We start from the raw sequence: 23,847 nt of genomic DNA, 5'->3' as shown, positions 1-23,847 counted from the left end.
AGCCACCACCTGTGTTGCCTGCATGTCTTTTGAGTGCTATACTTCCGGTCCAACACCCTGCTTGTGGCCTGGCAAAGCAGCAGACGATGGCACAAAGCCTTGGGACCCTGCATTCGCATGGGAGACCCGGAACAAACTCCTTGCTCCTGGCCCTCAGCTACTGCAACTATCTGAGGAGTGAACAGGCAGATGGAAGGCCTCTCTATCTCTCCCTTTTCCTAACTCTGCCTTTCAAATAAACAAATAAACCTTAAAAAGAAAAAAAAAAAGTTTGAAAAGCAAAGATTTTCCATACTAAGTTTTATATCCTATGTGTGAAACCTTTGTTATGACTCACTGAAAATAAAATATGCAAAACTCCAAGCTGAGCTTAGTTTTGCTTGTGCACAGAGACCTTTTTACTCTCGTTCTTAGAAAACCTCATTTTGGATCTCACTGCCAATACCAGAGAGAGGAAAGCCAGCCAACAATTCCAAATATAACATGCGGAGGCAAATGCTACAGAAATCTGTCTGACGGGAAGGGACCATGCTGAGGTCTACTGAGGTAGATGCACTTCTCAATCAGACTGTTTTAGGTCCCTCAGTCTGAAGCAAAAATTTCATGAGAAAGCAATCAGAGGAAACCAGCCAGTTTCTAGTCAGCCTCATTACCAATGCTCTAGGATAATCACTCTTGCTAGCAACAACAACCCTCCCCATCTCAAACAGAAAGATGGGTCAGTAGCAGCTAAAGCTTTACCAGTTATTCTAATTTTAAATGGATTTTAGAGATCAGTTCACAGAAAACACAATTTTCTGAAAGCTCAACTTATGACTTAATTATGAAAAAGGTCAGGTTTGTAGGGGAAAACTTAAAAACCCATTTCTTCCCAATTCTCCCCTCTACTTTACTCTGATTAACTGAAACACCATTGAACTTGGATAAAATGATCACACCATCTTTTAAACAAATACAAAGCTAGCAGCTCTCTGAATTTAAGTCTTCAGTGAGGTCACAGTACCAAGCCCAGGACATCTTACTCCCTAACCTAGATCATTACAGAAAACTCGGAAACTATGCTCCCAGTCTAATTGGAAAGAGGCAATGTTCCTCCTGAAGAGTACTGGCCTCTGAGAAAAGACAGGACAATTAAACAGCTTATGTGCCAGTCATTTCCTCCGGTCGTTTATGTTAGAAAAATCCCCTGTGGTTTATGGCTATGTCATGAAGCCCAGGAGGTAACGCTGGCTTGAATCACTTCTGGAACATTTTACTAGATCCGGTTCACAGTGAAGGAGACTGGTGGAACAAGGACTGCCGCATGGAAGTCTGAATGCAGAACCATTGCAGCTGTAATGACGACCTACCGCACTCACAAAATTCCAGCTTCACTCTTAAACATTCTCTACATAAAGGAAATTATAATTACTGTGCTTATCTAAACAATTCAGTCTTAGCCAGCTGGAAAGCAAAACTACAGCTCTATGTCCTAACCTCACTCCCGTATGGTACACGGAAGTAGTAAAAGGACAACTAATGAAAACACACTCGGGAACCAAACATTTTTGGAGATGCTAACTGCTTGACCTACCTACTCTGGTTCAGTAGGTTAACAGAATATTTCACTCTTGAAGTGTGGGGTAAACCTCATTTATTGAAGGAAACTCATCTAGGAAATTCCTATTTTAAATGACTTTGATTCTGCCATCTAGAATGTTTCTGTGATTTAGGTAAAAACTCTGATAAAGTCAGTTCAGTCCACTGGTATCTTCAAAGGAAGAACTGGAGCTGTGAAACAAGTCCTGCCTCATTTACCACAGCTGTCAAATCTCTGCTTCCCAGTTCCCATTCATGAGCTCAAACGGGTGGGGGAGTTCAATGAAGCACTCAGCCTGGGTGAGCCCGAATCTCACCATCAGCTACCCTCCCTCCCTCTCCTTCCAGCTAGAAAGTGTTACAACGTGACAAAATACAAACCCATCTAATTAAAAAAACAAAACAGAAACAAAAACAAAAACCTCAGCTTAGCTTTCAGAATTAAAAAGCCTGATGTCAGGGTGGGCGATTGATGTGAAGGTTAAGATGCTTGGGATGCCTGCATCCTAAATCTGAGTACCTGGATCAAGTCCCAGCTCTGCTATTTTTTTTCTTCAATATTTATTTATTTGAAGTGCAGAATTAGGCAGAGAGAAAAAAAAAATCTTGCATCAACTGGGTCACTCCCTAAATGGCTATAACAACCAGGGCTGGGCCAGGTTGAAGCCAGTAGCCTCATTAGGATCTCCCATGAGTGGTGGCTGGGGACCAAGGGCTCGAACCATTTTTCCACTGCTTTCCTACACACATTAGCAGCAAGCTAGACCAGAAGTGCGCCAGCCTGGAATAGAATATGGGCCTACAAGAAACGCCAGTGTGCTACAGGCTGCAGCTTAACCCAATAAAGCATTTCACAGCTGCCACGGCACAGGCTGCCCAGCTCTGTTCTTGAACCAGCTTCCTGTTAATGCCTAGCCTGAGAAGCAGGAGGTAATGGCTCCAGTAGCTGGGGCTCTGCCACCTGCATAGCAGATCTAGACTAAGTTCCTGGTAGTTTTTGATGACATTTGGAGAATGATGTAAGAATTTCTCTGCCTTTTTAAAAATTAAAAAAAAAAAAGTGAGCCTTATCTTATGCAAATGGCATACTTTTTCCAATTCTGAAGTTTCCACTAATTCCAGCTTTATTAAAAAAAAATCAGATTGAATATAAAATTTATCAAATTAAAAAAAATTACTTTCAAGATTTATTTATTTGGAAAGGAAGACACACAGAGAGAAGGAGACACAGAAAGACCTTTCATCCACTGGCTCACTCCCCAAGTGACTCATTGGCCAGAGCTGAGCAGATCCAAAGCCAGGAGCCAGGAACCTCCTCCAGGTCTTCCATGCAGGTGCAGGGTCCCAAGGCCTTGGGCCATCCTTTACTGCTTTCCAAGCCATAAGCAGGGAGCTGGATGGGAAGTGGAGCTGCATCCATGAACCAGCACCCATACGGGATCCTGGCACCTACAAGGTGAGAATTTGGCCACCAGGCCATGGTGCTGGGCCCTATTTATTTTTATTGAAAGGCAAATTTACAGATAGAAGGAGAGACGCAGAAAAAGATCTTCCATCCATTGGTTCACTCCCCAAATGGCTGCAATTCTGGAGCTGAGCTAGAAGCTTCTTCTGGGTCTCCTGCATGAGTGCAGGATCCCAAGGCTTTGGGCCATCCTCCAGTGCTTTCCCAGGCCACTAGCAGGAAGGGGCAGCTGGGACACACACCAACCAGAGCCCATATGGGATCCCGGCACTTACAAGGAGAGGATTAGCCAATTGAGCCACTGCACCAAACCCTTATCAAATTCTTAATTAGCAATCATAGTTAACACCCACTTTACCTCAGAGATAAAACTGGCCGTCACATTGAGTCAAGGGGTCCACAATTCTAAGCTAGCACATATCTCAAGAAAAAATGTGCACGGCTGATACTAGTACAAGCAACCACAGTATGTCCGGGTCCAAATCTCTCCTGTGCTCAGGAATCGAGCAAGCAAAACTTCTTCAAGTCGATTACACCTTAGGGCAAGTAAAGGCTAAAAACCACAGGCCCTTCCTGCTATTAGTCATGTCATAAAAATTTTAAAGCCAACAGCAAAGCTTTCCCCAGGATAATCATTTTTGCCCATGCAACATAACAAGCCAAGAAGAGGTGCCCTCCTGGACAAAACAATCTTGGGCATCTCATAGGAGCTTCCTATCCAACTTCTGACCAGACTTCTTGGTCCACCATCAATCTTGCAATAAGTGCTTCAAACCTACAATTAAGTACGACTATCATCCACAATCAGAGAGCATAGGAATGGAACTGAGGAGAGAGGTAAGATTCCCTTTCGCCCCAAACAGGGCTTAAAAAAAAAAAAAAAGCAGCGTCAGAAAGCGGGCGAGAATACACAAGAACGGCCTGCTCCTCCCAAATGCACGCCTCAGTCCACTGCCCCTGAATCCACCAGAGCCCACGCACCCTAGGCTGGCCGCACAAAAGTGGAAAGCAGAGAGCTAGCTCTGTGTTCTCAGTAGTAGCTCAGGTTTTCAAAGCTCTTCTTCCCAGTACTGTTCTGACTGAGCTGCAGAAGGATCAAGCTGCCGGTGATCAACCTAGGTCCCTCCCTCTCTTCTCTCTGGTCTCTCCCCTCCCGCGTTCAGCGTGGGGAGGGGGCGAGAAGCGAACATCTCAGCTCCTTAAAAACCCCTTTTTGGATCCCCAGTACACAAGCCTGCCCCGGCAGCAAGGAATTTTGCAGCCAAGGGCTCACCAATCCGGGCAGGAGAAGTGAAATCGCAGCCCAAGGGCAATTTTAATTGTCTAACCCGGCCCGATTTCCTAAGAGGCAGCTGCGGGGGGGCGGGGGGGAGGACGCGGAGGGGAAGCAGCTCCGAGAGGCAACAGGGGGCAAAGCGAGGCAGAGAAAGGGTACCACGGCGGGATCCCAGCCCCAGCTCCCAAGGAGCTGGCGCAGAAAGGACTCCAGGCTTGCCCGGACTGTTCTCCAAGAGACGTTTGCAAATCATATATGCAGCCAAAATGGCGCTGAGAATAAAAATATAATTTAAAGGCAGGTCGCCATATTGTAAACACAGAGGCAAAGACGAGGCCGATTCGAGACAACCCTCCATTTCTTCCACAGCCGCAAACGCAGGGTCGCGAGGCCTGCACCAGGGCGGCGCGGGCCGCCAAGGGCTCGGCGCACCCACCCACCGGGAGGAGAGCCCGGCCGGCCAGGAGCCCCGAGGGCGGCGGGCACGCGGGCCGGCGAGCGGCACTGGACCCGGAGCTCCTCCCCTTCCTCCCCCGCCACCGCCGGCCGTGCCCAGCCGGCTCGGTCCCAGCTCCCCCGGCGACTTGCAATCCAGATGGGACTGTGCTCACTCCTCCCAACCCCCACCCCGGGGTCCGGACGCAACGCTGCTCCCCACCCCCAACCCCCGCCCCGAAACGGCCAGATCCCAGCAGACACCTGGGGGCGGGGAGGCGCTCGCCCAGCGGCTGCACGGCGCAGCTAGCGGCTGCAAGCGCCCGTTATTTCGGCAGGCAGGGGCAGGCCAGGTGAAGGAATGCGCGGAGAACGGTCCGCCGAGGGGCCCTGGAGCGGCGCCCAGACCTTACCAGCACTGGAGATGGAAGGCGGCCGGGCAGTGGTCACAACACAGGAGGTCTCCCCCTTCCTTGCAGCTATCGCAGCTGTCGTGGTTGGTGGCCCTGCCGCTTCTCCGCGGCTCCTTCTCGGGCTTGCGACTCCGCTTTTCCGCCTCATCCGTCTTGGGGGGAGCCAGCAGAGCTTGGATTTGCTGCACACACATACAAACGGCGTGTGTGCACACGCGGAGCTCCCGGGCGCTCCTCGGCCCCCCCGGCACGCCTTCGCCGTCACCCAGCCCTCTCCCCCCTTTTGTCCTTCTGCCTCCCATCCCGGCTGCTCCCAGAACCTCTCAGCACCCCCGGAACCAGGGGACGCCCACCCTAGCCGCGTCCCTGCAGCGCAACACAGCAGCTTCTTCCAAATGGGGAGGCTCAGGACCGGGGGATGGGGAGGAGGGTGCGCGGTTCCCTTCTCGCCACTTCCTTGTATGGACAGTGGGGGACTCCAAAGCCTGGCTCGGGAGAGGCCCGAAGCCCGGTGCCCGGACGTGCAGGGGGAAGCACAAAGGGGCCGACGAGAAGGGGGTGGGGAGACCCGCCGGTGCAAGGAGATGGAGTGGGCTGGCGCCTCCGGAAAGCGAATCGAGGGCGGCGGGTCGGTGAAAACTGCTGCAAACGTCCTCCAAGGCTGAGTTCAACCTCCCCCTCTGCCCCCCAAATCGCAAAGATGGGAGGGAGAGGCTGGGTGAGGAGGGCACCCCCCTCTCCTGGCCCTCTGGCGCTTCGAGCTTAGGGCCGGCTTTGTGGGGTGGAGGGCGGAGGTTCCCTCCCGGCGCCCGGGTGGGGGAGGAAAGGGGATGAGGAGGGCCACTCTTACCTCCATCAGCCCCCCCGACGTGTCCAAGTCGTACACGATCGTCTTGGTCTCCATTTTCTCCCACATTCATCCACCTCCCGGGCTGGGCGCTCTCGGCTCCGGTCCCCCCAGCCCCGCGGGGAGGGGGGAGGCGGGGGGAGGGGGTGCTCCTGACCCCGGCCCCTCTTCTTCTTCTTCCCCGACTTCCTCGCCCTGGCTCCCCCCCACCCCCCGGCCCCCAGTCCCTGGGACGGCAGCGTCCTCCCTGCGGGCCGCGAGGGGGGGAGCGGCCCCTCAGCCTCGGCCCGGTGGCTGGCTGCACGGTGGGTCCCGGCTCCGGGGGGCGGCCAGGCCTCGGCGGGGCCTAGTCCCACGGGCTAGAGCCGGTGCTGGAGACGGCCGGTCCGGCCAGGAGGGCTGACGGGCGCTGCCATTCCCGGGGCTGGGGGGGGGGTGGGGAGGACCGGAGGCGGGGTGGGGGGTGAGAGGTTAGGTGAGGTTGTGGTACGTGAGGTGACTCGGGGGGGAGGGTGATGGGGGGTGGTCCCCGGGCTCCGCCTCTCGCCGCCGCCGCCGTCTGCGTCCCGGCTGCCGCGCACTTGGCGCAAACTTACCGCGAGCGCCCGCAAAGCCACCCGCGCAGGCGCCCCGGGATCGCCGCTGGCCGCGCGCAACCGCAGTGACAGCCGGCGGCCAGGCTCCCGCGCAGCCGCGGTGAAGGGGCACCCCCCGGCGCGCAGCCGCGCTGGCATTCGCCCGGCGCTGCGGAGCCCCGCCCTCCTGCCCTGCGCCGGCGTACTGAGGGAGAGGGGCGGGGCCGCAGGTCGTGCGCAGGCGCCTGGGGACGCTCCGCGGGGTCACGGCGCAGCCGCAGGACCCCGAGGACGCTCCGTCCATTGGTGTTTGTGCGGGGACCTAGAGGCCTCTGCGCCCGCGCAGGCGTGCTGGGGAGGCTTCCCTCCCGCCCCGTACCGACGCCGCCGCCTCCCGCGCAGGCCCTAAACAAGGAGTCGGCTCCTTTCGCCATTTTGGTGCTGGAATCAGGGCTGCCATGTCTTTGCAGTCCCGAGACGACGCGGACGGGAAGGAGCAGGGGGTGTTGGGTGGAGCTGGCGGGCTGTGGGTGACGGCAGTGTTCATAGACACGGTGTGTGCACTGGACAGTCAGTTCCAGTGCCAGGTGTGGCTGGACCATGCCGCCATGTTGGTAAAGAGAGAAAAGAAAGGGCAGTGCGACGGTGCTGGCCTTGGGGATGGCGGGCTGGGAGGCTGCCGGCTCCGTGTCCCGCCCTGAGCGCTGGCGGCTCCTACCCGCTGCTGCCCCGCGCTTGGCCCCGTCCCCGGAACCTGAGCAAAACACGACTTTGTAATGCCTGACAACGCCCAGCCGCTGGCCCGCACAGGACTCCCACTCCCAGGGCGCCTTGCGCCATGCCTCGCGCGCCCGGCACCCTGGGAACACGCGTTGCGACGGGTCCGATGGATTGTGGGAGTTGTAGTTCGGAGTGCTTGAGACGTCCTGAACCATAGGCTGGAGGAAAGGAGTCATTTGCTTCTTGGGAAGGTATTCCGTGCTGCATGCTGGGATTTGTAGTCCTTGGAATGCTGGGTGGGGAGGCGCGCTCTCCTGAAGGGCTCTCGCCCTTCTGCCGCCTATGGTCACAGACCGTCGGTTACTGCTGCCCGACAGCGGATGAAGCATTGAAGAAGGAGCCACATCGTTGTGCCCAACAGTGGGCGTTTCAGCAGCATGACTGACAGCTGCGTCCTGCCCCACCTTTAATGGGGTGTCACACGGCATTTTTGAGTGTTACAACTGGAAAGTGCTAAAAGACCATCGGATTTAATTCCCTCGTTTCCAGATGCACAGAAATGCCACATAATGAATGTATGGAAGCTCTAGGAATGGTACTTGATTCAGCCCCAATTGTTCCTTCATGTGTATGAACACATCTCTTGATAACCAGGCCAGACACTGTTCACTCTAGGTATTCATTGTACCTGGAACACTCAGAAAAATGTGCTCCTGAAGGATGGGAATATTAGGGTCTCTTTTTCTGATGACGCCCCTAGTGGTTGGAATGAATGATAAAATCATGGAGGAGTGCTGGAGAACACAGGATCCAACAATAGACGGTATTAGCTGCGGGCCAGAGATGTGACCCTTAGAGGGGAGGACTGAGTTAAATTGCTTGTGTGGAAGGGATCAAACCACTAAACAACTGAAACTTCATGTATCGTCTCTGGTTCGTTCCTGCTACTCAGGGCCCAGCTGTGCTGCTGTGCCGGCTGCAGACATGCCAGGGCAGATAAACCATTGGCATACTTCACATAAAGCAAAGCTTTGCTCTGACCAACTTCAGGAGCAGCCACTGAACTAGTGGGGGGAGGCACGAAACCTGACTCTGTTGGCAAGTGCCAGGGGTAACTAAGCTCTCCACAAACCTTCCTCTTGGAACTTGAATGAGGTCAGGCCAGAGGGGGTCAGGAATCAGTGCCACCTTGGAGAGCTCTGGCCCTGGCCCTTCAAAGGGGATTGAAGAAAGCAGGTGGGATATAGACTGGCTTTGGAAGTGACCTCTGGTGGCTAATCTAGGCACTGCACTCTGCAGGATGGGAGTCCCCCCCCCCCCCTCCTTGAACGTGGCTTGAGAGCCAAGAAGTGGGCTGTGCCGGTGGTCATGGTCAGGATCTCGCTGTTGGAAGGCTGTAAGGTGCACGATGCAGGTTCTAGTATTGATTCAGGAGTTTCTGTCTTCGGGTTTCCTTGGATAGGCAGAGTGACAGAGAGAGAGATCCTTCCATGCAGCGGTTTACCACTCAAATGACCATGATGACCAGGGTGTGGCTGGATCAAGCGTCTCTCACATGGGTGGCAGAGGCCCGATTACTTGACCATCTTCACTGCCTTCACAGGAACATCAGTGGGACGCTGAACACAAAGTTGAATAGTCGGGACTCAAATTGGCATTTTGATATGAGATGATGGCTCTTCGGGCAGCAGCTTAATCCACACTGTGTGTCACAGTGCTGGTCCCTCCTCCAGAAGTCCCTGCTGCTTGCCTCCTGTCCTTATTCTGGATGATAGCTGCACTCGGCACACCTCAAAGTGTGGAATATCCACACTAGAAAACAAAGCTGGGCAAACACTTCTCATCTCAGAGTTTGCTAAGGACCATAGGGAAGGGCAGAAGTTCAGCAGATCTTTCCCAGACACCTCATAGAGCCAAGGGGGCAGAACTTCTGTCGAATTTAGGAGCTAAACTCCCAACAGCCTGGATTTTCACTTGAGACAAAGCCAGACCGAAGTCTCAAGTTCAGGTGTTCAGTCTCTAGTCCCTGTTCTCCCTTCCCAATCTTGCCTTATTAGGAAGAGAAGGAAGGAGAATGCGTCAGTGTTCGTGAGCCTTGTGAGCTAGCTGGTGGCATTGAGAGGTCCTGACCCAGCAACCAGGAGGAAGTGAGGGCTGCTTGAGCAGTTGGCTTCCTGGGTTCCCACGCATCTGCCATAGCAGCCATTGAGGCATCTCCTTTTGCTTGATAGCGATGCAGAGACCTTAATGAGGACAGTGGTGCCTGCCCACCCAGACATCACTGGAGGGTCCATGTCCCATCCATCTCCCACCTCCTTCCCCAGTAAGAAAGCAACATGCATCTGGCCATTGCTTGCTTTTCTCCAAAACACCATTTTAATAAGGAAAAGACAGAAATAAAAGATTGTTCTGTGGCTGGAGCCCAAACCCCATATAATACAGTGTATATACAAAGTGGCCTTCAGCCAGCTCCTGCGCCTCTCACTGAGGCTCTCTGACCCCCTGTTCATACCAAGTTCCTGATCCTCGCAGGAACATACCTGCCAGCTCCCCTTATCCCACAACACAGTGGCTAGGAGGGGAACCCAGGAACTGGCCAGGCCTGGAGGAGTAACTAGAGGGGAAGAGGATGTTTGTAACAGCCAGACAGATGTTACAGGATACTCTCCCTCTCTTCAGGGTGTGGACTGCCAGGGGAGCGATGATGGGGCATCCTGCTTTGGTGTGGAGCATGAGGGCCCAGGGAAGCCCAACCTGAGCTTGGGATAGGGTCCTTGATTGAGCTCCTGAAGTTCCTGGAGAATTAGTGCCTCCATGAGAGTGAGGCAGGAGGCAGAACTGTGTGTGCCCCAGGACTTTAGAGGAAGACTAAGGTCCCCCTCCCCACGACCGAGGGGCTACTGGTGGCATGCCTGGCCCACCCAGAGGTCATCCTTAGAATGTGAGCCCCTGGCAAAGGCCCCGTGAGGAGTGCTCTGGTGCAGTCTCCAACCCCGATACAGGATTCACGTGGAGAGGGGTGCTCCTGCTGGACCTGGGACTGCCAGACAGGAGCTCTGGGGCACAGGGAAGTCAGGAGGGTGCTGGCTGCTGCTGCATGTGCTCAGGAGGCAAACGCCCCCCATCACAGGCCCAAGGAAGGTCCCTAAGTGGGCAGCAGTGTTAAGAAAACAGGCCATGGTGGGCATTGCAGGTGGGGAAGGGCTGGCAGCATCTCTTCCCAGATGGTATATACAGCAGGCAGAGGGGCAGCAGGAAGCAAGGAGCCCTGCTGCTGGCCTGGGATGCAGGGAGCAGGCTCCCATGGGCTCCCCCTGCCTAGATGGAGACCTCATATTCTCTCAGCTCCTGCAAAGGAAAGAGACTGCTGGGAGTTGGAAACCTGAGTAAGATCTGCCAGACCATAATCCACCTGCATCAGGAAAAGGGGGGAAAGTGAGAGGGCTTAGCAGGAACCTCAGGGAGCAGGTAATGGGGACCCGTGGGGGGGGGATCGAGGCTGGCAAGGGTACTCACGCCAGTTTCATAGGTCGGATTGTCAAACGCTGACTCCACAGTGACGCGGCTATAAGGGCGGGGGCAGGGATGTGTTCCAGGAAGCTGCAGAGGGCTTTTTCCTTGGAGCCTGCGGGCCAGAGAAGTTTGACTGTGGTGTGCTGGGCAGGAGTGAGTCAGGTATGTGGAGCAGAAAGACAAGCCAGACTCACCTGGAGAAGTAGAGGTACACACCTCCCACCAACAGCACCATGGCCACCAGTGGTAAGAAGATAGCAGCAGCAATGTGGGCAGCATCCAGGGTGCTGGCGGCTGTGGGGGCCTTGGCAACTGGGAAATGGAGAGTGCCTTATTCTGAGCCCACTACCCCCCAACCTTGCCCTTGCCCCACCCCCAACCAGGGCATCTGGCTACCAGCTCTTCCCAGTGGGCTGGCACAAGGGAAGGCCCTTCTGGTCTCGGCAGGCCCTTTTCTTTCTCTGCCCTCTTTCCTTGAGATAACCACAGTCTGTGAACTGTGAGAACCAGGGGCAGGGAGACCACTTCCCTGGCCCTCCCGTGTGGGGACTCACCATCCAAGCTACGGCCACCGTAGAACCCATCCAGAGAGACTGGAACAAGAGGGGAGGATCAAGAGTGGGTGAGTCCACTGGACCAGACCACTCATACAGGGAGCAGAGGTGGTGGGCTGGTCAATTAGGGCAAGGACTGGTCCAGGGAGAGCCCTCTCCAGCGTTTGTCTTGGGGTAAAGCAGGGAGCATGGGCAGGTGGTCCTGGGTTGGGGCCTTGGATAGCTTTGCCAGAGCAGTTCCTGGGCTTGACAGGGTTTTGGGAGTGTGGGGGCTGGCAGAGCACTCACCAGCCCTACAGATGGGTGGGGAGTCACTCCAGTGTGAGGGGTGTCCGGGCACACACTTGATGCTGGCCTGGCCCTGGAGCACGTAGCCAGGGGCACAGGAAAAGTGGACGGTGGAGCCTGCTGGGTGTGCATGCTTCTCAGGACTGCGGGCACCATTCTTGGGGGCACTGAGCCCATGGCAGGGCTTGAGCTGTTCCACTATGAAGCAGGCAGAGGTCAGTGAAGGAGGCCAGGTTCCTGGGTGCTGGCAGCAACATCTTTTCTATTCTGCCAGAGGCCTTTCCCTCCTACCCATCTGGCACTTACGGAGACATTTGGGGGCTCGATCACTCCACTTGGGGCTGCCAGCCTGGCGGTCATGGCAGGTGAGGATGGCACTACCCGTCAACACAAAACCCTGGTCACAGATGTACTGCACGGTGGCTCCCACTGGAAAGTTGGGGCCGGACACGAGGCGTCGGCTGTGCTCCACATCCCCAGGGTCATGGCAAGAAGTCACTGAGCAGGGGGAGGGACAGAGGGGTGGTCTGAGGGGTACTCAGCCAGGTCCAGGCTGCTCTGGCTGTGTCACACGGCTCTACCCCCTATTTCTCTGCCCCTTCTATGTTGTGGCTGTGTCCCCTTTTCATCCACTACAATCAAGAAACCCTGACTGTCCATGTACCAGGAATGAAATAGTTACAGAGCACTGGGTTGGTAATCTCTTGAGAAGGTATTATGCCAACTTCACAAGTGAGGCAACTAAGCTTATTCCTAAATGCCAGAGGGAGCGGGGCAGGGAGCACGGGAGCTAGATACTCACCCCGCTGGCACGAGGGCAGATCCTCACTCCAGCTCAGGTCCCACTGGCACATGAGGACGCTGGGTCCCACCACCTGGTAGCCAGGGTAGCACTGGTAAGTGACCACAGTGCCGTGTACCAGCTCCGGCTGTGATGTGCTCTTCCAGCCATTGGGGATCTCCGGCAGCTCCGGACACGTGTCGTTGCGAGGCACCTCTGGGGGCACGAGAAAGCCAGATGTGGGTCGTCAAGCAGCACCAGGGAACCACGGTAGCCCCCTTGCCCTGAGTGCACTCCAGCTCTGTCCTGTTCAACCTGGACCCAGACCGGCCTGGGCAGGCTCAGGGCTCCATTCCTCGCTGTCCATTTCCAACATCACTCTGTCCCCTGCTCCTTTTAAGGTTGTCATCAAGGTCTTGGCACCTTGGCCAGTTCCTCAAGCCTGAGAGTCAGGGCCTGGTAGTGTGAGAGAAATTGTCACCTCTAGTACAGACTGCTGGGAGGCTAGCAACTACCTTCTTTAAATTCTCAACTTTTCTTGGGAAGTTCTTCCTGCTGTTTACCCTAAATCCCTCTTGCTGTAACAGAGGGTTCCCTGTCTCTTTATGCTGCTGCTCAGGGAAGATGGGGGACAGGACCAGCTTCCTTGAGGTGACACCTAGAGCCCTCCCTTGTTGAGAGGAGCAGCCGGACCCCTCTGGCTTCTGACCATGCCATGGTTCGGGTTCTGTGTTGTGTTCCAAGTAGGGTGGGAAAGGAACAGGGACAAGCTTACCAAAGAAGTGGATGACAAAGCCCTGCTGGTAGCCCAGGACCGAGGTCCCAGGGTCCGACTGGAACTGAATAGTGACATCAGCCATGGAAGTAAAGAGCTTGACATGGCCCCGGGGCCCTGAGTACTGGCCCAGGACCCGAGCTGTCAGGTCATCCCCGTCATAGAAGGTCAGAACATCGCCAGCACCTATGCGCAGCCTGTGGAGGAGGACAGTCGGGGTAGGCGGGTCTGGAGGTCCCAGGAGTGGCCAGGCAGGTGACATCCCAGACCATCCCCGGCCATCCCGGGTAGAGGCACTCACACTCGGATGTCCAGCATGATGCGCTTGTCCTCTTCCACATGCACACCCCAGATGCAGTCTTGCCCGCGGCCATAGGGCTCTGGCCAGTTGGGGGAGAGTACCACACCGGCTGAGTCTGTAATCTCCCCGCTGCACACAGCTGGAAGACAGGGGAGGCCCGGGGTGGAGGCAAGAGGGCTGGTGTATGTCCCCTCCATGTTCCCTCTCCCAGTACCATGTCCTGGGACTGCCCATCCTCTGCTGGGAGCCCCTGCCTGCTCCCCATCAGGGGAAAACCTGAGTCACCTTGTCCCAGGGCCCCTGTGGCCTCAGGCTCTGAGGCTGGCTCTCTGGTGCCCACACACCAGTGCTTACTGACCTCGGCAGGCAGGCTCTGTCTCATTCCACTGGGGATCATGGGGGTCCACGCACTCGATGATGATGGAGCCCTGCTCCAGTGTGTAGCCAGGGTCACAACTGAACTCCACAGTGGTGCCCACGGGGTAGGAGGGTGCGCTGCTGCTGAAGTTGCCGTATTTGACAAAAGGCTCATAGCAATGGCCCTGCTGGAAGGCTGTAAACCACAGGCCCCGCCTGGTTCAGCTCTCCTGGTCAACACAGGGCCCAGGTGTTCTACTTCCCTCCCTGGAGCCTTTCTGCCTCTGAGAACAAATGTCTACAGCTTGGAGTAGGAGTGAGGGGTGAGGGTGCAGGGACAGCTCACAGGGACACCCATGCCGGGAGGCTTAGGGACCTGGCTGATCACCTCGAGTACACAAAAGATGCTCAAGAAATGTTATTTATTTTTAATGAATGTTTGCATGTGTAAATGGTTCTAGATGGTCTCTTGCAGCCAATTATTCTTTCCTAGAAGGGCTTGGTGTTCTCATTTTCATTCCCTTAACCTACAGGGCCTGGATCCAGGCATGGGTTTCCTGCAAGGGGACAAAAGGGAGGGGCAGGCAGAGGGGTACCTAGGTGCCACATGCATAAGGACTGGTGTGGAAGGGGTGATGGAGATGGGGAGGGTGCAAAGGAAAGAGGCTAGTCCCAGATCTGCTTACTCCACCATATTGGGTCCCCACAAGCTCACCCTCATAGCGCAGGGCCATGCCTGCCGCTGCCCCACTGCTGTCAGTACTGAGCTCCACAAAGAAGTGTCTGTTAGAGCTGAGCAGGCCCTCAATGGGCAGGTATTCCACCTCGTAGGAGTCATACACAGGCGGGGCTTCCACGTTGTCTCCGTTACGAATGATGAGCCTGGGCCAGGAGGGTGGCAGCTGTGTGGCCGGTGGCAGGCCCAGGTGGGCTGTGGCCCGAGGCTCCGGTAAGGGTCCTTCCAACCAGTCGTCACCAAGCCAGGCATTACTCCCCTCCCTGCCAGGACAGCCCCTCACCTGTCATCATCCTCGGCCAGAGACACCTTCTCAAAGTGCAGGTGTAGCCGCTGGCCCTCGGGAGCCTCCAGCAGCCAGTGGCAGGTGAGATTGTTGCTGTAGTTGCCGGGGAAGCCGGGAGACACGATGCGGCCGGTGGTAGCATTGCGGATCACTCCACCACAGGCAGCTGGGACACAGGGACAGAATGTAGGGCACCTGGTCTGATTGTGGGTAGCCCCACAAGCCTCCCACTCTGTGCCCTCTGTGTGGGTGCAAACATCTTTGTTGTCGTGGGTCTGAGGTCATTCTTTTAGCCCTGAGAGCCTAAGCTCCAGGCAGAATCCCTCTTATTTCCCCCTGCTACCCGCATACAGCAACCCTGGCTGTAGGTAGAGGGGTTACTGCCTGGAAGGGCAAGTCACTTTCCATCTCTGCTGGCTCCCCTAGGAGGCCCTCCCCAGCCCATTGAAACCTGCTATTTGCCTAAAGCCGGTTGTTTGTTTGACTGTCCCTTGATCAAGACCCCCAGGGCAGGGATGGGGCAGGAAAGGTCTCTTCACCCCAGGCCCAGAGCTGGCATTCTGTGTTGGCTGAGTGAGACGAGTGACTACACTTTGGGTTAGGAGCAAATTGAGGACAAGGAGTGCCCAACGTGCATGCCATTATCCTAAAAGCTCACGCCCTTTACTGCTGCCCACGGGCACTTCCTGAAGAAGCTTTTCTGGGTGTTTTTAGACTGACCCTTTTTCAGCGTTGACCCCTGGGATTTTTTTTTTTAATTTATTTATTTTTATTGCAAAGTTAGATATACAGAGAAGAGGAAAGACAGAGAAGATCTGTCCGGTGATTCACTCCCCAAGTGATCCCTACAGCCGGTACTGCGCCGATCTGAAGCCAAGAGCCAGGAACCTCCTCCAGGTCTCCCACACGGGTGCAGGGTCCCAAGGCTTTGGGCCGTCCTCGACTGCTTTCCCAGGACACAAGCAGGGAGCTGGATGGGAAGTGGAGCTGCTGGGATTAGAACCAGCGCCCATATGGGGTCCCGGTGCGTTCAAGGTGAGAACTTTAGCTGCTGTGTGCGTTCAAGGCAAGGACTTTGCTTCGCCAGGCCCAATCCCTGGATTTGAGGCTGTCCTGTCGCTATGGAAGAGCTGACCTGGCAGTGAGGATTGAGGGTTACTCAGTCACAAGCTTCTGGCAGTTAAGTGCAGCCAGGAAAGAGGAGGGTGGCTGGTTGCAGGAAGGGCTTTCCTCTCCTGGTTTCAGCCAGCTCTCAGAGGCCACTGCCAGGAGTTGCTGCTGCTTCTCTGCATTCAGGGCAGACCTGCCATTGGAACTGCCTTTCAATTCTCCTGACCAACGCCCCATCCTTTGCTTCCAGTTCTTCAGTAGGTCTCTCTTACGATCAGGAGAGGGTTCAGGCTCAAGCTGACATTCAAGTCCTCCAGGAACCCCACTCTCCTGAGCACCCTCCCCCCCCCATGTCCACTCAGTAACTGTCCCACCTCTGCACCCCCCGCGGAGACAGCTCCTACTGGGGGGCAGCTCTCACTCCTCCCTCAGTCTCCAAGCCCCACAAGCTGACCCCACCACAGCCTCTCTTCCCATCATAGTTCCTTAGCACCAAGAATGTATCTGTCCAACATAGCTCTGGCTGTGACTGGCACCTTGGAAGAGATTACAGAATGAGAGAAGATTCTAGAACCCAAGCTTACTCACTCCTACCCTACAAAAGAAAAAAAGAAAACCCAACTTGCCTCTCTCAGTTCGTGCCATGTGCTCTGTCCTTCTTTCTCCTACAACCTGTTTTTCCGTCGGAGCAGTCTGGGCCTCCGGAGCACCCAGGACTGGTGGCAGGGAGTTGTGCCACTCGCCCCTTTTCCATGTTGGCGTCCCTGTAACTCCCCTCCTCTCCGTTCCCAAAGTCCCCCGTCTAATTTCAGCCCTCGTGGCTGGCTGGCCTCCCGGTCTGCAGATATCACCTGGCTGGCTCTCCTGAGCTCCTCGGCCTTCCTCTCAGAAACCTCCTTGTGGCGGCTTCCCCGCTGATGCTGCTGCCATTCAGGGTCTTCCCACTGCCCCCTCCACATTGTCTCAGACTTCAGCTGACCCTGGCTGTCTTCCATAGCCTGGAGCATCCTCATCTTCCATGTTGTTTAGGAAGCTTTCTGAAATGCTTCCCTGAAGAATGAATGCTTCCAGGACAGACATTTGGGCAGTGGCTGGGACACCACGTGGGGTGCCTGTGTTCTGTATCCCTCTCCACTCCAGCTCCCTGCTGATGTGAACCCTGGAAGTTGTCACCCAGGTGATGGTTCAAATAGCTGGGTCCCTACCACCCATGTGGGAGCCTGGACTGAGCTCTGGGCTGCTTGGCTTAGCCCTGGTTCTTGTGGGCATTTGAGAGATCAATTAGCAGGTAGAAGAATTCTGACTCAGTCTCTTTGCCTTCCAAATTAAGTGGAAGCAACTTTAAAGTATAATTTTTTAAAAGATTTATTTATTTTTATTGGGAAGGCAGATATACAGAGAAGAGGAGAGACAGAAAGAAAGATCTTCCATCTGATGGTTCACTCCCCAAGAGACTGCAATGGCTGGAGCTGAGCCAATCTGAAGCCAGGAGCCAGGAGCTCTTCTGGGTCTCCCATGTGGGAGGGTCCCAAGGCTTTGGGCAGTCTTTGACTGCTTTCCCAGGCCACAAGCAGGGAGCTGGATGGGAAGCGGGGATGCCATATGGGATTCTGGCACGTGCAAGGCAAGAACTTTAACCACTACGCTATCGCACTGGGCCCAAAGTATAATTTTTAAAAGGAATGATTGTGGGGCCAGCATGATAGCTCATTGACTAATCTTCCCACCTACTACAAGCACTTGTGTCTCATGTGGGTGCTGCTGGTTCACGTCCCACGTGTTTTACTTCCCATCCAGCTCCCTGCTTGTGACCTGGGAAAGTAGCAGAGAATGGCCCAGAGTCTTGGGACTCTGTACCCGTGTGGGAGACCTGGAGGAGATTCCAGGCTGCTGACTACAGATCAGCTCAGCTCAACCATTGTGGCCATCTGGGGAGTGAACCAACGGGTGGCAGATCTTTCTCTCTGTCCCTCCTTCTCTCTGTAAATCTGATCTGCATTGCCAATAATAAATAAATCTTCCAAAAAATAAATAAGAAGGTGTGATTGCCACCTCCCCTCCCAGGTCACTTTAGGTCTCTTCCTTGGTACTTTTTACTTCCTGTCCAGATGTCGGTGACCGACCTCTGGGTGTCCTTCTGCCCATTCCCCGTCTTCCAGGACCTGTGGGCGTTTGGATGACATAATCTCTGTGTAGTTCAGTCTGTGCCTCCACACAGCAGGTGCTCACTCAGTGCGTGGCAGGGGGATGGCACCAGGAGCTGTTACCATTGCCTGGCTTCCTTATAGGAGAACCAACGAAAGGGCCAGGCAACCACCGGGAGTGGGGTGAGTCTCCACTGCAGTCCTGCCTCCAGTCCTGAGCCCTGTCTCCTGGGGCCACTCACCGATGCAGACAGGCTCCCGGGAATCCCAGAAGGGCTGAGTGGCATTGAGACAGGTCATGAACCTGGCACCCTTCAGCTGGTAGCCGGTCGCACAGTGAAAGCGGGCGCTGCCCCCTGGGTGGAGACTGGTGACTGTCACATCCCCATAAGAGGGCCGTCGGGGAAAGCGGCAGCTCAGGAGATAGGCTGCAAAGAGAGAATGAGGGACACCGTTATGTGGGGTGGTTTCAGGACAGGAATTGTGGGGACGGTGGCGGGGGGGGGAGGCCTGTGGGAATTCCGCCAACCTGCCTAGAGGTGGTGCCATTTGGAGCCAGATCTCCATGCTTCGTTCATGCAGAACCCAAACGTAATCTCCTGTTAACATGCACCCTGGGAGACGACAGTTGTTGCCTAAGTGAGTGGGTGGGTCCCTACTAGCTGCATGTGCGGCCTGGATGGAGTTGCAGGCTTAACTTTAGCCCAACCCGGATCTAGCTGTCATGAACACTGGGGGAGTAAACCAGGGGGTGACAGTCTCTCTGTTTTTCAAATAAATGATTTGAAAAGAAGAAAAATTCTGTAATATTCATTGAGGTATGTTAAAGGCTCAATGTCTGGATCCAGTGCAATAGCCTGGTGGCTAAATCCTTGCCTTGCATGCACCAGGATCCCATTTAGGCACCAGCTTGTGTACTGGCTGATCCACTTCCTATCCAGCTCCCTGCTTGTGGCCTAGGAAAGCAGTGGAAGACGGCCTAAAGCGTTGGGACCCTGCACCCTTGTAGGGGACCTAGAAGAAGCTCCTGAGTTCTGGCTTCGGATTGGCTCAGCTTCAACTGTTGTGACCACTTGGAAAATGAACCAATGGACGGAAGATCTTTGCCTCTCCTCTCAAAATCTGCCTTCAATGAAAATGAATAAATTTTAGTAAAAAAAAAATTTTAAGCTTGATGTCCAAAGTTATGGACTACTTTTGCAAAGAGGGTGAGAAGGCAGAAGAAACTTCCTGGAAGCTGGGAAGTTGCCCTGGGGAACTGGTAGCTTTTGGAGTTGCTATACCAAGTATGACCACATGGTGGCAGCAAATCCTACAAAACTACCTGGAAAAATAAAAGCCTGAGGCTGAGCTGGTGAGGCAGTTAAAACCAAGAAATCCAGCCTGGGTTTGAGAGGTGGGAAAGAAGGCCTACAGAGGGTTAAGGAGAAATATTGGGAGAAATTTTGGGCTGCTGGACCTGACAACCCTTGGGATAATAGGAGAGATGGGGTTGAGACTAGGGATCAACCTCACAGAGCTCATCAGGTGTCCCAGCCAGCCTTCTCATGTATATGGCAAGGGGTGTCCTTGGGCAGACCAAAGTCCAGAAACTTAAGTTTTGTGACTTGCACCCACCCTGGCCTCAGCTTCATCTCTGTGATGGAGATGATTCCTGCTTCTCTGTCTCCCAGGAGGTCCTTGAGATGACGGCCACTTAAAGGGGAGCATGGCGACTGGCAGATGGCACTTGGACATGTTCAGGAGGTGGACTCTGGGCTTGAACAGAGCCTCCCCTCCTCGCCGTGCCACCTTGAGTAAGCCAGCCATATTCTCTGTGTCTCAGACTCCTGGTCTCCCCAGCCATTTAAAACACTGCACCCCATGTTTTAGAGGGTGGGTGAGAGGATGCCTGGGCAGCGCCTGGTACAGAGCAAGCACTCAACACATCAGCCTGCTGCTACTCTTGATGTTTTGGGCCCTAAAGGCCTCTCACAGCCTCATGTACTTTCTACCTCTAAAATGCCTTCACACGCTGCTACTTGGTGTCCACCATGTACTTGAGAGAAAGGCAGGGTGGGTTAGAAGTTGTTAGCCCGGGACCCGGCGCGGTGGCGCAGTGGTTAAGGTCCTTGCCTTGCACGCCCGGGATCCCATATGGGCACCGGTTCTAATCCCGGCGGCCCCGCTTCCCACCTAGCTCCCTGCCTGTGGCCCAGGAAGGCAGTCCGCGGGGGAGAGCTGGAAGAGGCTCCTGGCTTCGGATTGGCATAGCATCGGCCGTTGCGCTCACTTGGGGAGTGAATCATCAGATGGAAGATCTTCCTCTCTGTCTCTCCTCTCTGTATATCCGCCCGCCTTTCCAATAAAAAATAAAATAAATCTTAAAAAAAAAAAAAGAAGTTGTTAGCCCATTGTCAGATGAGGAAATCCGAGGTTCAGAGAGACCCTGCCTCACCACATGACAGAAAGTAAAGAGTTAGAACTTCTGGCTCTGAATCCTTCTCTACCTCCTCTGCCCTGGTTTAGGTAGCAGTTGGGGTTCAGGGACCGGCATCGTGGCCGCCTTCTGTGACATTAACTGCTCCACTTAGAACCCAGCTCCCTGCTAATGGCCTGGGAAAGCAGCAGAAGATGGCTCAGGTCCTTTGGCCCTGCATCTATGCAGTGACCTGGCTTTGGGCTTTGGTTTCAGCCTTGCCCGCAACAACCAGATAAAGAGGAATGGAAAATCTCTGTCTTTGTAACTCTGCCTTTCAAAGAAATAAGTAACTTTGAAAAAAAAAATCTCAATTCAGGGGTCAGAAAAACCTGAGAACAACTGCCAAGATTGCCCTGGGTGGTTGTCGCAGGTAGCTCTTCATGAGATTCTGGGGAGAATTCTCCATCAGGATGGGACAGGGTGGGGGAAAAGGGTACGGGCCAGAGTGGGAGGGGCTGGGAGCTCACTGACACCCCCGGAACTAGATACTAGCTTAGCACCTGCACCACCTGTGGGGTGAGGGCCCTGAGGGGTAGAGAGGTCCCCCATTTCACAGATGAGGAACCTGGGCTGAGATGGCTGCAGAGGATGAAGCCCCCAGACTCCATAGTGGGTAAAGTGCCACTTCCCAGGATGAGCTTCTCCCTGTTGCCATGACAACCATTCCCGGAGAGCCTGCTCCTCTGCAATCTGTCGAGTTATTTTCTCACTGGCGTCTGTTTCTGGGGCCAAGTTCAGTGCCAGGAATGTTGAGGATGGAGGAGCGGGGTGCCTGTCGGCTCCCCCCTTCCTCCTCACTCTCCCTGAGGCCGTGGGAGGGAAGCTGAAGATTAGCCCTGCCAGGAGACCCTTGTGTGTGTGGAGGGGGGCATCCTGGTGATGTCAATATCAGCTTGGACAGCTCCTGGCTGGCGTGGGTATGGAGCCCCTCTCCCTTCTCCTGGCACCCTCTTCTTCCAGCCCACAGAGATGCGCGTGTGAGCACACGCTCCTCCTGTTCCCATCTCTGGGATCAGGGCTAATTACAGCCTATAATTAGGGGAATTACACTCATTAAGGAAAGAGCTGATCATTGACAAAAACTGGGCCGAGGAGGGAGGGCTTCTGGGAGCCGAGAAAGAGGCAACACGGGCCAGTTCTCCCAGTCTCTCCTTGGGGTCCGCTCCCCCTTGCCGATCTCCAGCGCTGCCATTCAGCCACCTTTGTTTGCAGGCAGAGGGGAAGTCTAAAGTTCTGGGCAAAGGAATTTGTAGCAAGACAAAAGGTTTCTGTGGCGTGAAATCGTGCTGGCTGCCCGGGACGATTGATGAGGCTGTTCAGGAGGCTGGCCCAGCTGCCTAGATGCTCACCCTCTCCCAGAGGGTACCTTGCCTCTGCCAACCCTCTCCCGTGGCCAGGATCCCTGTTGCCTTGCCACGCTGCTCCCCGTGTGGGTGAAGAAGCCAGAATAGGGCAAGTGCTTCTTGGTGGGGGGCGACGGGAGGTAGGGTCTGAGGCTCCCCGTGGAGCTGCCAAAGTGGTCTGTGACAATGTGAGACAATCCCATGATTATTCACACCAATTATTTCCCTGTTAGCCCGCCCCAGTTAACCTGTGGAAGAACGCAAGCTGACTTTGTGCCAGGGATGGGAGTGAGCAGGAGGGAAACAAGAGGGCGAGCGGCAGAGTTCAAAGCTCTCCTCTCTGTCTCTGTCCTCATCCTGCCGGACGCTTCATGCCAGTGTCTTTAATGGAGCTTGTGCTAAGCACCGGACATGCAAGGCTTTGTTTAATTTTAACCTTGACCTTGTGGAACAGGCACTTTGCTTTCATCTTATGGCAGAGGAAAAGGTGGGCCAGAGAGGTCAAATGAACTGTTCAAGGTCAACAACCAAGGAGAAGGTGCAAAAGCAGTCAGTCTGTGATGTCCCTTCACAGGACGCCACCTTTCCGGAGGTGTGCTGAGCTGGCTGGAGCAGAGGCTGCTTCCAGGCTGGCAGCTGAAGACCTTGGTGGTCACTGTCTGACCCTTCTGACCTTGACACTCATACACTTGAGTAAAAGGGATTCTGAATTGTTATTGCCTGTTTCAATGTCTGCCTCCTCCCATGATTCTGAACTCACTGAGTGCAACGATCTTGGCTGGTTCATCTTGACATCGCTGATGATCAGCACACACCTGGCAAGGAACAGGTGCCTAGGTGAGTTTACTAAATGAATGAATGAGGTACAGTGTGCACGCCTTGGAGCTACCTGAGCCTGAGTCAACCCCAGCTCTCTGTAGGGTGGTGGATCCAGAGGTGTCAGCTGTGTGATAGTTCCCTTGGGTCTGAGCTTCACTGGACACCTGTGCTCTGTGGTGCTAGCTGCTGGCCCCTTCCTGCTCCCCTTCCCTCTCCCCCCCAGGAATGTGATGCACACCTGAGACCCCTCCCCTGCAGGAGGGAAGCCAGGCAGGTTGTTGTTCCTCAGCTGCCCTTACCTTGGTAGTGGAAATGGAAGGTACCAGGCCCAGCAGGTGATGGGAGGCTCTGAAACCTCAAGGCTGCTTGGTGGGTGGGGCTGCGGATGACTTGGCCTCGAAACAGGAAAGACTGGTTGGCCAGGGGTAGTGGGTCAGGCCCTCCCAGACCCTCCACGGTTAGGGTCTCCCCTTCCTGGAGGCTGATGTTCTGGACCTGCCAGGAGATTAGAGAGCAGTCAGATTTGCAGCCCCAGGATCAGAGGCTCCACAGGCCCCTGAGTTAGGCACTTCAGTGCAAGAGGAATTCATCTCAACAACTCTGTGAGCCACGAGCGGACCTTCAGAGAGATTTAGGAAACTACCCGAGGTCTCGTGGAGGTTCTTAGCAGAGCTGGGATTGGAAAGCACATCCTTCTGTGCGTCCAATACTTTTAACACACATCAGTTGCTTCCCATCCCCTCCCCTTCCCTGACTCTGTTTTCACATCTGTGAAGTAGGGACAGGATTGGGTGGCTGAGGGCCTGGTCACTCATGGGCAGTCTTGAGGCTCAGGCCCCTGTGCCCAGCTTCCTCTGGCTGCCCTCTCATGCCCAGCTGCCCTCCTCCTCCAGCTAGTAGCATCCTTGGCTTCTATTATCAGGGAATGTCCTCACTAGGCACCTGGCTCCTCACTGTCACGGCTGAAACAGGTACCAGGAGTGTTGCGGTGCTGCCCTGCCTACACGGCTCACTCGCTCTTTCCTCTACCCTGACATTGCCTGAGCTGCAGCTGGTTCTGACCAGTGTTG

General features: G+C 54.9%; 2 protein-coding genes across 3 annotated transcripts in view; both read right to left on the bottom strand.

The window, feature by feature from the left end:
• Positions 1-6,662, bottom strand: part of PHF12 (PHD finger protein 12) — a 51,542-nt gene extending 44,880 nt beyond the window's left edge. The window contains exons 1-2 of one of the 2 annotated variants that reach the window (XM_041001641.1): positions 6,018-6,662; positions 5,168-5,349 (exon numbers count right to left, since the gene is read on the bottom strand). In XM_041001641.1, coding sequence (XP_040857575.1) covers positions 5,168-5,349; positions 6,018-6,083 — 248 coding nt within the window. In that variant the 5' untranslated portion in view covers positions 6,084-6,662. Of the gene's footprint in view, positions 1-5,167 lie in introns of both variants that reach the window. The other variant, XM_041001640.1, reaches the window with a different exon arrangement.
• A 3,965-nt stretch (positions 6,663-10,627) lies between these two features.
• SEZ6 (seizure related 6 homolog) overlaps positions 10,628-23,847 on the bottom strand; it is a 43,383-nt gene continuing 30,163 nt past the window's right edge. Inside the window, exons 4-17 of the mRNA XM_041000584.1 lie at positions 23,077-23,272; positions 18,397-18,582; positions 14,898-15,066; positions 14,594-14,760; positions 13,880-14,074; positions 13,522-13,660; positions 13,221-13,417; positions 12,467-12,661; positions 11,971-12,162; positions 11,665-11,862; positions 11,377-11,415; positions 11,017-11,134; positions 10,826-10,934; positions 10,628-10,657 (exon numbers count right to left, since the gene is read on the bottom strand). Of these exons, the coding sequence (XP_040856518.1) occupies positions 10,628-10,657; positions 10,826-10,934; positions 11,017-11,134; positions 11,377-11,415; positions 11,665-11,862; positions 11,971-12,162; positions 12,467-12,661; positions 13,221-13,417; positions 13,522-13,660; positions 13,880-14,074; positions 14,594-14,760; positions 14,898-15,066; positions 18,397-18,582; positions 23,077-23,272 (2,130 nt within the window). The remainder of the gene's footprint in view (positions 10,658-10,825; positions 10,935-11,016; positions 11,135-11,376; positions 11,416-11,664; positions 11,863-11,970; positions 12,163-12,466; positions 12,662-13,220; positions 13,418-13,521; positions 13,661-13,879; positions 14,075-14,593; positions 14,761-14,897; positions 15,067-18,396; positions 18,583-23,076; positions 23,273-23,847) is intronic.

This window comes from Ochotona curzoniae, unplaced genomic scaffold (assembly GCF_017591425.1).
Source record: "Ochotona curzoniae isolate NIBS_2020 unplaced genomic scaffold, NIBS_Ocur_1.0 scaffold_2453, whole genome shotgun sequence".
Classification (NCBI taxonomy): domain Eukaryota; kingdom Metazoa; phylum Chordata; class Mammalia; order Lagomorpha; family Ochotonidae; genus Ochotona; species Ochotona curzoniae.
Note: the sequence above shows the minus strand (reverse complement) of the source record. Positions and strands in the feature narration are given on the sequence as shown.